We start from the raw sequence: 13,568 nt of genomic DNA on the forward strand, positions 1-13,568 counted from the left end.
AATTTTTAGACATTTTAGTAAGCTTTCGATTTTAATAATCAAATTGAGGGGACCTCTTCCGGAACATTGTCAAAAATTGACATAACTGCCGCCGGTTTCGGTCGGCGTTCGGCCGCTTTTTTATTGCTGGGTTGGGTTCGGCGGCCGCAAAATCCAAAGTGCCATTTTTTTAAGTTAAATAATATACTCTTACTGTTTTGTCGATAATTAGAATATATTTTAATTAATTAGGTCGATATCGTATAATAATAATCGTCGGTGTACGTGGATATATGGACTGCCCCTTAGAATATTTAGTGTATTGGCAACACAACATACACCAACGCCATGACACTTTCTGTTATCAAATATTGCTGGCTCCTTTGTGGCTAACTTCATACTCGTCGATCACCCAAGGGCCAAGTGATACATCTAAGAGATAAGCGGCAAACCCTGGTAATGCGGCGTGTTATCAACATTATAAAATAATCTCGGTATCTCACCACTTACACACTTTTCTGTGCTCTCTCACCCTGCTCTCAACTTTTAATTGTTATCTGTATTCTGTACCCTGTTTACAGAACTGAGTACACTGTACAGTGTACAGTCTAGTTTCTCTATTGAGTACTTTGTTGTGCCGTGTTTTAGTTTTGGGTTTACACTTACATTAACTGTCGTCTGTCAGATTTTAAATTTTATTTTGAAGTAAAAAGAACCTTTTTTAAAAGATCCAACTTTTTAAATGGACTTGAATAGAATTTTTATTATTAGTGTACTTTGAGTTTTGCCCATCATTACATATTATATCGAATATTCAACATATTATTAATTAAGACAATTTATTAAATTTATTTATTTATGCTAGTTTAAAAAATTAATTTAACAACTAAAATCTACAATTATTAGAGGCTTTAACAAAATGTTTGATTAGACTATGTCGGCCCCTGCTTATCCAATTTAGCTGGTTAGCAAGCTAGCTAATTTCTATTATAGTATTTACATTCTAACAGTGCTTCTATATTGTAATCTATTTTTATTTGTTTCCAACAGATTTTTTTATTCATCACTAGGATATTATATTGATGGTAAGTTTCAATGGCGTTGATATTTGGTGACAACATTCATACTAAAACATTTACTCCTCAAGAATACCTTGTTGAACTTCTTAGTTCAGCTAAGAAAAAAAATGTAATTGTATCATTTGGAGGTGTAACTAATAAAGCTTTTTTGATATTGAAACTTGTTCAAGAACTTAGATATACAATTTATAGGTACTTATTATTATTTTATTTTTAATATATAAATTTTACATAGTTAACATTATGTGATCACTATAAATATTCATTTTGAATTATTTTAGACTGACAGAAAAAAGAAAATGGACTCTTCTAGTTGTAGATGAAGAAGAAATAGAAAGATATATGTTCTGTATTCAAAATTTAACAGATTTAAAGCCTGTAGTAATAAGTTCATTACAATATTTGGATTTAGATGCCTATGAAGTGTGGACTATCAATATTTTAACTTTAGATAACTTCATTAATAACAATTTTTTTTTTAGGTTATTATTACAACAGAGGCTAATTGTCTAAAATTGTTTTGTGACCACATTTTAAATTTTGAAAGTCTTAATTTAGTCATATTTGACAACTGTCATAGAATTCTCAATAAAAACAGTTCCTATTTTAAGGTTAATATATTATTTAATTCAACAATTTAACTTTTGATAAAATAATTGTATGCATTTAATTTCTTTTTAATTAGATTTGCAGTTTTATAAAGCAAGACACAGACTGTCGAATTTTAGGAATTGTTCATCCGTTATTTGAAATTGACGCCAATCCAGCTTATATAAAATGTCAATTATCATATATGTCAAATAAATTATTTTCGTCCATAGAAACTACTAATGACATTGTTTCCATATTACGTCGATGTTGTAAACCAATAGAAATTCTTGTAGAATGTGCTTTAAGAGTCGAAGATGAAATTAATAAGCAAATAACAGATATTTTACAAAGTTTAACAGATTTTTTAAATTACCACAAGTATGAACCCGCTTCAATATATGGGGACGATGAAGAGTTTGATGAAGAATTAAAACAAATTCCTGATCCTAAAAATGAACCCTTACAAGTAATTGCAGATTTTCTAGAGGTATTAAGAACAATGGGGCCTTATTGTGCAGATAAAGCAGCTTTAACACTTTTATATAAGGTGGAAAAGTTAAAAGTTAAAACGCCATACGAACGACATTATATATTACTTTGTATTGTTTCCACTATGTTAATTCAAGTGAGATCAACATTTGATGACATTTTTCATGGTTACAGCAATAAAGAGAAAGTATTAAAATTTAGTTCCCCGCATGTATTACGTTTGATTAGTATTCTTAAACAGTTTAAACCTAAAATGAATAATAAAACAGACAACTCAAAAAGGTCAAATGAACAAAAGGAGAATCAAATTAATCATACTAATGACAATAAAGTAAAAACCACTAGGCGTAACTGGAAACTAGCAAGACGATATGGTACTCATAAAAAGCAAGGACGACCACGAGTTTCTAGCGAAGAGACAATTTGTGCATTAATACTTGTAAAAGACAAAATAACAGCATCTATTATATATTATTTGTTACTTGTAAGTATAATATATATTTATGGGTCGAAATATCAAATACAAACGTTAGGAGCACCCCCCCCCCCCTCCCTACAGAACTTTTTAAAACACTTAATATATATATATATATATTATCTTCATGTAAAACAGTATAATACATAGTAATACATTATACTTTTTATCCAAATATTAAAAACATATTCTTTTTTATAACAAATAAGACAGGTTCTTATATTTTGTTTTAAAATTTTGTAGTACAATGTCCAGTTTTCGTACATATTAATTTGGACATGAATTTCTCCTTGAAGCATTGCCTTATAGTAGCATAATTTTAAAAATTGTTTCTGAAAAAAACTCATAATTTTAATTCATAAATTAAAAGTAAGCATTTATTGCATATAATTTGGAAAGTTACTGTTAAAAATATTATTGTTTATTAACATTTGATCTTAGGTACTGTTTTAAATTTATAATATTATTGTACATTTCTTTAGTTTTCTTTATTACTTTAAGGACCTAAAAAATAGCGATAAAGATGAATTCAGCTGGCTTCAGCCTCAATATACCGTAGACAAAGAAGCAGATCCTATATCCGAGCCAAAGGAATTCGAAATTGAGCATAGAAAACAAGAAGAAACACTCAGAAGGTAATACAAAAATTAGTAAACACAAGTTCTTATTACAATGAAAAGGGTTTGTATTTGTTCCAAACCCCTAATTTAACATTCTTTTTGGATGTTCAAATGAGACATCAAGTTAATTTGAAAGCTATGTTCATCCCTTGCCTATATTTTTATTTTGTTAATTAATATTCATATTACTATAAGATCCAAAGAAAAATTTAATTAATTTGATTTGTGTGATGTATATTTTGTATAATAGTATAATTTTATAATGTGGCCAAAAGAATTAACGCAGCAGTGCTCCTATTTACTATCTGCAGTTCAAAACCCGAAACGCTTGTAAAAAATGACCATCCCCCAGTGCAGAAGGTAATGACAAACTGCCGCACCATAAATCTTCCTCTGGTCACACACCTTGTTGTTTACCAACATGCCTTTATCAATAATAATTGTAAATATTAGAAGATCACAGAAAAAGTTTTCGACCCGGTTGGGACTTGAACTCATGACATTCTCCCCGTCTAACAATAGCTTGACTAATAGTATTTATACATGAGTAGTATCATAGAGTTCAGTCCATATTTAAGACTTAATATTTCAAAAATATTTTAATTAAATTATTTTTATAGTTTAGGAAGGTTTAAAATATTGATTCATTTACTATCTTATGTTTGTTTAATAGCATCATCATGTAAATCTATATTCATTTTTTCTTATTAAAGATTTCGTCAAAGAGAATGCAATGTACTAATTGGAACTAAAATACTAGAAGAAGGAATCGATTTACCTAGATGCAATTTAGTAATTAGCTATAATACACCTAAATCATACAAATCATATTTAAAATCTAAAAGCAGAGCAAAAACTATGGATGCTTATTATGTTTTATTGTTTAATGAGGAAAGTACATTTGATATTTTAGCTCGTTTAAAATTATACAAAAACATAAATAAAGTAAGTAATAGGTTTTATATATTTTGCCTGTAGAATAATAACAATACTAATAATAATTATACATTTAAGATGTTATTGAGTCATTGCAATCTAAAAGACATCGATATTAAAAATGAAAGCTGTGCTGATAAATTCAACTGGTGCGTTGCACCCTTTAAACCAAGTAAAACTGAAGATGGACCTTATGTGGATATGGGCACAGCAATAGGTTTGGTGAACAGGTAATAATACATCTTAAATTTGTTAAACAACTATTATAAGGATTCATTAGTATAATAACACCTTATTGAACATTCTACATAAAATACATATTTGTGTATTATACTTATAATATATTTAAAATTGTGTTATTTTATACTACAATTTAAATTAAATCAGTAAGGTTCCAATTAGCTGATATACTGAACAAAATTCTGTCCACGTAGTTTAAAAATAATGTGAAATTCCATAAATCAGTGGTATTCAAACTTTTTCATCCCATGGCTCCTTTGTTCGATCTGGCTTCCACAATGTGACCTTGTTAAATTAAAAATTAATTCTAGAAAATGTGTTACTAAAAAAATTATAATTTTATAGATACTGTGCTAAATTACCTAGTGATACATTTACTAAATTATCTCCAGTTTGGAATATTGTCAGTACAATTTATGATAATCAACCAATGTATGTTTGTGTTATTCAACTTCCAATAAACTCTCCTATTAAACATGATATATATGTAAGTAATAGTTAAATTGTTATACTAGTCTATAACTGTTTAACTGGTATTTAATGTTTAAAGGGTCATCCAATGCCTAGTGAAACATTAGCTAAAAGAGTAGCCGCATTAGAAGTTTGCCGATTATTACATGTTAAAGGTGAATTAGATGACTCCCTTCAGCCTATAACAAAAGAATCATTTCATGCTCTTTTCAATGCTGATGAAGTACCTCCAGATGCTGAAGATTCTTTGATACCATGGGATACTGAAGAGCCTCGACCGGGAACTAACAAGCGTCGTCAATATTACTATAAAAGAGTAAGTATACCATTGAAGAGGACGTTATACCCTTTAAAAAAAATCGTAAAAAAGGGGTTTACGGTAAAGCGTTTAATGTCAAAGCGAATTGGTTGTACAATAAAAATGTTGGTACCGTTAAAAATAGGAAAACTTTAATTAGGTTCTCTCGTCGGTTTTTATGGAAAACTTTAATTTTACCTTAAATACAAGCAATTAATAAAGTTTAAAAAATATCAGAATTAAAATATAAATGATGAATGTTGGGTTAATAATATCAAAAAAAGCCAACGAGAGAACCTAGATAAAGTTTTTATTATTTTAAATATGTAAGAAAAAAAATTGTCTACGATTGTTATTTAGTTGATAAGAGAGAATATGCGTAGCCAGTTTAGATGAAATTTTTTTTTTAAATCGCTGTCAAGGATGCTGTGATATTTTGAAAAATAAATAAACTAACAAAAAAAAGTCAAAATTACTTAATTAATAATTAAACATCACAGTTTAGCCTTTAAATTAAGATTTTACAAAAAATTGCCTATACCTAACTCCTTAATAAATAGGGGGTATAACGTCATCTTAACTAGCTATTTTACATTCGAATTAAAATTTAATGTTTTTTAGATAGCTCAAGCATTAAATGATTGTAGACCGGTTGAAGGTAAACCTTGTTATTTTTATGCCATTTTATTAAAAATGAATTGTCCTGTGCCAGAAGAACAAAATACAAGGGGTCGCAAAATTCATCCTCCTGAAGAATCCATTCATGGTTTTGGTATACTTACATTGAAGCATATTCCAAGTGTATGATTTAATGACATCATTAAACATTGGTTTCTTATTGGAAAATCATGATAATAATATATTTTTACAGATTCCATCATTTCCTATTTATACTCGATGTGGGGAAGTCTATGTAAGTTTGAAGTTGGTCAAAACAAATTTATATTTAACACAACAACAACTGGATGATGTAGCATCATTTTTAAATTATACTTTTACTAATGTATTACGCTTACAAAAATGTCATGTTGCATTTGATCCAACTACTACTCACAATTGTTATTACATTGTACCTACCATAAGAGGTATATAAATTTGTATTTATTATTAGTTATCTATCAAACAATAGAATATTTAACAAAAATCAGTTGAATTTTTGAACATAATAAAATGACAAGCATATAATTCAGAATTGAACTATTCTATGATAATATTAATAGGATAATCTACAACATATAAATAATACATTGATACTTATATCATATTAAATATATTTAATTTTAGATGCAAAAGACGATGTAGATATTGATTGGACATTTTTGGATTCAATGCACAGAAGGAAAGATGAAAGACTAGAAATTATACCGGATACAGACCGAATAAATTTCCAACCAGACTTTGATGTTTTAAAAGATGCAGTTGTTACACCTTGGTATAGAAATCAAGAACAACCTCAGGTATTATCTTTAAAGTGTATGTTTCTTTCATATTGTTAATATATACAATTGTTTTAGTATTTTTATGTAGCGGAAATATGTACTAATCTCACACCAAAATCCCCTTTTCCTGGTTCAGTAGAAAACTATAAAACATTTATGGATTATTATTACCTCAAATATAATTTAAAAATACAAAATCTTGATCAACCTCTTTTGGATGTGGATCATACTTCAGCCAGACTAAATTTTCTCACACCGAGGTTTGCTGTTTATCATATTTAAAAAATATAATTGCATTGATTACCTTTAACTATTTTATTTAGGTATATGAATCGCAAAGGTGTAATTTTACCTACTAGTAGTGAAGCAACTAAAAAAGCGAAGAGAGATAATTTGAGTCAAAAACAAATTCTAGTCCCAGAACTTTGTAAAATTCATTTATTTCCAGCATCAATGTGGCGTAAAGCTGTCTCTTTGCCATGCATATTGTATCGCATAAATGCTCTATTATTAGCTGATGAAATTAGAACCATTGTGGCTAAAGATATATCTTTAGGATCCCTACATCTATCATATGGTAAGGCTATTTTTTTATTAACATAATTATAATTTTTTACATTTTAATTTTTATAGATCATCAATGGGAACCTTTAGATTTTGGATGGACAATGAAAGAAGTATTAAAAAAAAGAAAAGAACAAAAGGAAAGTAGTGGAATTAAAAAAATAGTTAAACATATCGAAGAAGTTGAAATCAATGATGAAGTAGAAAAAATAACAAAGACAGACGATCCTAATTGGATGGATATTGGTACATGGTCTAATGATATGGCTAGTTTTGCAATGAAAGATATAGAAAATGATCCCAATGAAATAAGATATTCATCACCAACTAGTTGGATGGTGCAAAGTGATAATGATTCAAGCATATTTAGCGATGTTGACTCAGATGATGGAGCTCAAGAAACTGGTGTACGTTCAAGTGGTTTGCGCATAGAATTTAGAAATACATTTTTAGCTGAAGCTGTAGATGAAAACGAATGTAAACCAAATAAACTGTCTTTATTTAAAAATGGTGAAACTCATACATGGTCTTGGAATGATAGTAGTGATGTTCTTATTGAAAAAAATGAAATTTTTTCTCAAGATGATAATCAAATTGATGAAATTATTTTCTTTAACAAAGAAGAAGAAATTCTTATTAAGTGTGAGTTAAAAGACATTAAACCACAAGAAAAGACACCTTTTTTAGAGTTGCCATGGTTATTGGATGCAGATACTGGATATGGACTTCCAGATAAAAATGTTTTATCAAATACCATAGAGGCAAAAGAAAAAACTGACGATAAGGTACTTATTATGAGCGATTACAATTTTGTTTTAGAAAACAAACCAAGTACAGAAAAGTTTAGTTTTGATTATCAGCCAGATTTACTTAATCATTGTGGACCAAGTCCTAGTGTTCTACTTCAAGCACTTACTATGTCAAATGCTAATGACGGTATTAATTTGGAACGTCTAGAAACAATAGGAGATTCATTTTTAAAATATGCCATTACTGCTTACTTGTATTGCACACATGATAATGTTCACGAAGGCAAGTTAAGTCATCTTAGATCAAAGCAAGTTAGCAATTTAAATTTATACCGTTTGGGAAAATTGAAAATGTTTGGAGAACGTATGATATCTACTAAGTTTGAACCGCATGATAATTGGTTACCACCTTGTTATTTTGTTCCACATAAATTGGAGAAAGCTCTTATTGATGCTGGAGTACCCACTTCCCTATGGAATATGATTAGCCTTCCTACTTATAAAGATCCAACAGATATGGAAATAGACGAGGCCATCAGGCAGTTTAAAGATGGAATCACAAATGATAATCCAGCAAATACTCCTATATTTGTTCCTTACAACCTCGTTACTCAACATAGTATCCCAGACAAAAGTGTTGCCGATTGTGTTGAAGCTTTAATTGGTAAACAGTAATTATAGTTAATAGTTAAAATGTTAAACTGTTGTATTGACAGTAGATATTTAGAATAAATAATATATTATTTTAGGTGCTTATTTGATATCTTGTGGTTCTCGTGGAGCACTACTATTCATGTCATGGTTGGGCATTAAAGTTTTACCTACTCAAAATGATTCGACATTAGGTTATCTTAAATGTCCATCTTCACCTTTACTACGTAATGTTTCGGATCCTGAAGGAGAGTTAAAAAAACTAATGGATGGTTTTGAGTTGTTTGAACAACACTTAAGATACCGATTCCGAGATAGAAGCTATTTATTACAAGCCATGACTCATGCCTCTTACTATCCTAATCGTCTAACTGATTGTTATCAGCGCCTAGAATTTTTGGGTGATGCAGTTTTAGGTAAATTAAATTTAACATAATATTAAACTTAATTATTTTTCTAAAAAAATCAACAGTCTATGATTAAATTAGATAATTATGCATAATATATTTTAGATTATTTAATAACCAGACATCTATATGAAGATAAAAGACAGCATTCACCTGGTGCTTTGACAGATCTTCGTTCAGCATTAGTAAATAATACAATATTTGCTTCATTAGCTGTTCGTAATGGTTTTCATAAATATTTCAAACATTTATCACCTGGATTGTCTGAAGTTGTTTGTAGATTTGTTACAATACAAGAAGAAAACGAGCACAAAATTGATGAAGAAGTACAGATATTTAAACTTTTAAAAATTTCAATTGTTAAAAAAAAAGTTATTCTATATTTGATTTAGTTTTATTTCATGGGAGAAGATGAATGTGAAGATGCTGAAGATGTGGAAGTTCCAAAAGCCTTAGGGGATGTTTTTGAATCTGTTGCTGGGGCTATTTATTTAGATAGTGATATGTCTTTAGATACTGTTTGGAATGTGTATCATAAAATTATGGAAAATGAAATGGGTAAGTAATAAAAAGACACTTATAAGCCATTTATCAGCTTTTAATCACATAAAAATACTAATTATTTTAAAGAGAACAATTTTGAAATTTTTATATTTTAAAAATTAAGTTTGTTATAATTTGCTTATCAAAATGTAGAAATAAAAAAATGTTATTATTTAATGTTAAGGGGGGAAAGAGACTGAGAGAAATATAGCTGCGAAGAGATGACTGGTTGCCCCAGTATAATTATAACAGTTAGCTAATACTATCTTTGGACTTCGAGAGAAGCAAGTTGGGCTGTTTAACCTAATATTTTGATTGATTTTGTTGGGGCTTTCCGAAGGCTACTATATTTGAAATGCAAATTTAAAATGTGAAAATAATGTCATTTACTTTGCAGAGCAATTTAGCACTAATGTGCCAAAATCACCTATTCGAGAACTTTTAGAACTAGAACCAGAAACAGCAAAATTTAGGTAATATAATTTAAAATAAAATGATTACATAATACATATAAATTATTTTAAGTTTATGCCATAACTCAACTTTGTTTAGCAAACCTGAAAAGTTAGCAGATGGTCGTCGTGTACGTGTTATTGTAGAAATTTTTGGAAAAGGCGAGTTTAAAGGTATAGGCCGAAATTACAGGATTGCAAAATGCACAGCTGCTAAATGTGCTTTAAAACATCTCAAGAAAAAGAAATAATCTTTACAAGTACTACAAAATTACCTAATTTGTTTTGTTTAATTACCTAAGTATTATGTTGAGTATGTAAGTAAACAAAAAGTATAGACTTATATCACTTAAAGATTAAAACAATATTAGTTTTTACAAATTTATTTTTCATTATAAATAGTATCTAAAAATAATTGTATGCCACTACTGTTAATCACTTAATACTGTATTTGGAATGTATAAAAGAGAAAGTGTGTTAAAATAAAGAATTTATGAAGGGAATGGTACAGTTTTTTTCAGAAGGCATTCATGTGTGGTAATGCGTTGATTATGCAATAATTTTGAACTTTAAAATATACATTTTAAAAGATATTCAAGAATTCCTAATATGTATGGTAAACCAGACTAATTATAAACTAATGTATGAAGTCCTTGAGGCTACTAAACGTAATATAACAATACCTATTTTTATTGACAAGGAAATATGGAAACTACTTCTTACATTACTGTTCCCAATATAACAATAACTATTTGATTATATTTTACAAACCAGCAAGCAATTTTTTAAACACTTAATTTTTTCATATTTAGTTGATTTGAGAACTCTTTGCCAAGTACAGTATTTCACAGGTTTATTTTTATGAGAACTTAAATCTCAGTTACCTTAATGATATTATTTAACATTTTCCTAAAACTTTAATTATAAAAACAATATCAGTAATCATCTAGTAGCAAGTATTCAATGCTTTAATTGTAGTAATAGTAGTTTTATAGCAAACCACAGATACTTAAAGTTTCCTAATTTTTATTGTATAGTGAACTCATCATACACTTGTATAAATACACATTATATTAAAAAAATATATATTATTATAAAAGTTATAATAGTAATTTAACAATTTAGCTTATTGGATAAACCATTATAATACTGTACTAGTTAATGCTATGTATAATAAAATGTGTTATACATTTAAACTTTGTTTTATTATAAATAGTACATTACACTGAGTGCAATAATGTCAAATTTGAAAACTATAGTTCATAGTTCATTCATAGTTGATACTCTTGAGAATTATCTATAAAAATTGTATCATTTTATAATTACAAATTTTTCAATTAAACTTTGACGCCACAAACATCTAATTTTTATTACAATTGTTAAGACTGATTTCCTCATCAGATTTTAATTCTAGTACAGTGTCATACATTTTCCCTTTAACAAAACGTTCCAAATCTTCTCCTTCATAGGATAACAATGGAGAAATTTCACATTCTATATTATCTCTTATAAATTTTCCTCCTGCTTTTTCGATAAATTTTCTATGGAGCTTGAAAACATCCAATCTAGAAGTTGAAGGGTTATCTTTACCGCCAGGTGTGTCTCCATTTTTCAAAGCACTGAATTCTTCATCTCTATTTACTTCCCAAACAGCTAACCGATTACTAAATTCAAACACATCAAAAATGAACTTTTCTATTTTAATGCCATTAGGTTTTTCTGGTTTACAGTCATTGCCTTCTGAATCTACACATAATATTTTTTTTTTTGCTACGTGTAATTTTAATTTGTTACTATATTTGTTGATTACATCATTTAAAAAGTTAGTAGTGAAAAAGTGATTACAAATATTACCAGCACTATAAGTTAGACTTCCATCTGAATTTTGTTTTTCAGAAGTGCTTTCAGTAATTTCACTGTATTCTACAACTTGAAATTTTCCATCTACTTCACAAATAACACCTAATGGCTCGGAGGGATATGCTTTTTTTACAACTTTAGCTCCACAATCAGCACTTTTTGATATACAATAGCCAATAAAAGTTGGATCAGCTACTTTAACAAGTATATTGTCTACACTATGAGCATGTAGATACATAACATCTCGTTTCTTAATCTCATTTAATATATTACGATCACGTAATGCTTTATAGATACCACCATTGCCATCTGGAGACTTAGATATTTTGTGTGTACTTTCCATTATAATTTTCCCATCAAACGTGAAAGCAGGTAGCATATACTGTTCAAAGAATATTATATCTTTTTCATTTAAACCAAAATGATTATATTTTGCGAAGTACTCACGAGTTGGTTCCATGGTGTGTTCACTGGTCATTATAAACCAAGGCAATCCTTTACAACTGCCATACTTTTGTTGTGCCAGATTGATCAGACGACGAATACGTTCTCCTTGTATACGATATAGTGATTTATGAGATGGTAAACCAATGTCATACATACCTTTTGGATAGCTTACTCCAAGTCGTGTTCCTTGTCCTCCAGCCATTAATAAAACTCCTACTTTACCCTTTGATATATTCTGAAGTCCTATTTCTTTGTAACTATTTAATAGTTCTGTAGGACTACGACTTACCGAACCATAAAGCTCAGAAGGTATGGACTTCATTTTATCATCCAATTTTTGTTTGTCAGCATTTATGTCCTTAATAGTTTTTTTAAACATATCAACAACTTCTGGAATATTGACGTTCTGAATATCTTCCAATAATTGTTCTCTTTCATTGTCATCAAGTTTATCCCAAAATTGAATGATATGCTGTTGATCATATGTTTTTAAAACTGTAGATACAGATTCGAAATTACTCATTATGAGTAAATTAACGTAATATATTGAAAAAAATTATATACACATAAGTCTATTTAACATAAATGAAAACACTTTCACTTGCACGCCTTAACATAGGAGAACCTCTTAAGCGTGAGAGTGTTGGAGGACTAAAAAACAGTTATCTAATACCTGATGGGCAATGGCTAACGCCAAACAAAATACATACTTCACCAACCACCACTACCTACATACATTGTGGGCTGTACTGTAGTGTAAATTGTAAAAAATGTTTTGTCTTTAAAAAAACTGCCCGATTTCTAAGTAATTTAGTCAAGTATCTAGTGTACACGTCAGAGCCTTCGAGTTCCGGCTATAACTGAACTAATTGATCTATTAGATGGTCATTAACATAGAAAATAAATTATTACGCAAATTTTAACGTTTCATAATCCATGATATTTTATTCTATAATAATAATGAATACTGTGTATTTTTATATATTATGATTTATGAATTTTTTTATCAATATATTCATGGCTGATGGCATTGTTGTGTGTACTGTGTTGCACACGTAAATCACAAATCTGAAATCGCAATAAAAATTATTGAAGAATAATCAGTATACCTGCATACTGTAGGCAATACTGCATACTGTTGTTAAATTTTATCTAATCTGTGGTATAGACCAAGGTGGATTGACATCAATCCACCTTGACTAGTATCAGGTATAGGTATCAATAAAAGTAATAGAGGCAAAGATAGGCAACGACCTTATCTTTATCATACCTTATACT

At 28.9% G+C, this 13,568-nt stretch overlaps 2 protein-coding genes across 3 annotated transcripts; one reads left to right on the top strand and one right to left on the bottom strand.

The window, feature by feature from the left end:
• The first annotated feature begins 472 nt into the window (after window positions 1–472).
• Window positions 473–11,042, top strand: LOC126836004 (endoribonuclease Dcr-1). 2 transcript variants are annotated; one of them, XM_050568941.1, is made up of 21 exons: window positions 473–684; window positions 1,030–1,250; window positions 1,340–1,481; window positions 1,541–1,669; window positions 1,744–2,622; window positions 3,115–3,248; window positions 3,947–4,178; window positions 4,248–4,399; window positions 4,755–4,896; window positions 4,960–5,196; window positions 5,800–5,979; window positions 6,050–6,263; window positions 6,463–6,635; window positions 6,693–6,877; window positions 6,941–7,194; window positions 7,251–8,594; window positions 8,680–8,997; window positions 9,094–9,314; window positions 9,381–9,546; window positions 9,929–10,004; window positions 10,084–11,042. In XM_050568941.1, exons 2-21 carry the CDS (start codon window positions 1,075–1,077, stop codon window positions 10,232–10,234), a joined length of 5,505 nt encoding a protein of 1,834 aa, XP_050424898.1. In that variant the 5' UTR covers window positions 473–684; window positions 1,030–1,074; the 3' UTR covers window positions 10,235–11,042. The 2 variants fall into 2 exon arrangements, with proteins under 2 accessions (XP_050424898.1, XP_050424897.1); XM_050568940.1 differs by having other exon boundaries at window positions 473–943; window positions 10,084–11,041.
• A 118-nt stretch (window positions 11,043–11,160) lies between these two features.
• Window positions 11,161–13,553, bottom strand: LOC126836005 (UDP-N-acetylhexosamine pyrophosphorylase). The gene has a single exon (XM_050568942.1). It carries the CDS (start codon window positions 12,811–12,813, stop codon window positions 11,344–11,346), a length of 1,470 nt encoding a protein of 489 aa, XP_050424899.1. The 5' UTR covers window positions 12,814–13,553; the 3' UTR covers window positions 11,161–11,343.
• Between the last annotated feature and the right edge of the window lie 15 nt (window positions 13,554–13,568).

This window comes from Adelges cooleyi, unplaced genomic scaffold, assembly GCF_023614345.1.
Source record: "Adelges cooleyi isolate 19-005CV unplaced genomic scaffold, UGA_ACOO_1.1 ACOO_flye_CR_arks_rails_tigmint_CR_PRNA_23, whole genome shotgun sequence".
In the NCBI taxonomy this organism is placed as follows: domain Eukaryota; kingdom Metazoa; phylum Arthropoda; class Insecta; order Hemiptera; family Adelgidae; genus Adelges; species Adelges cooleyi.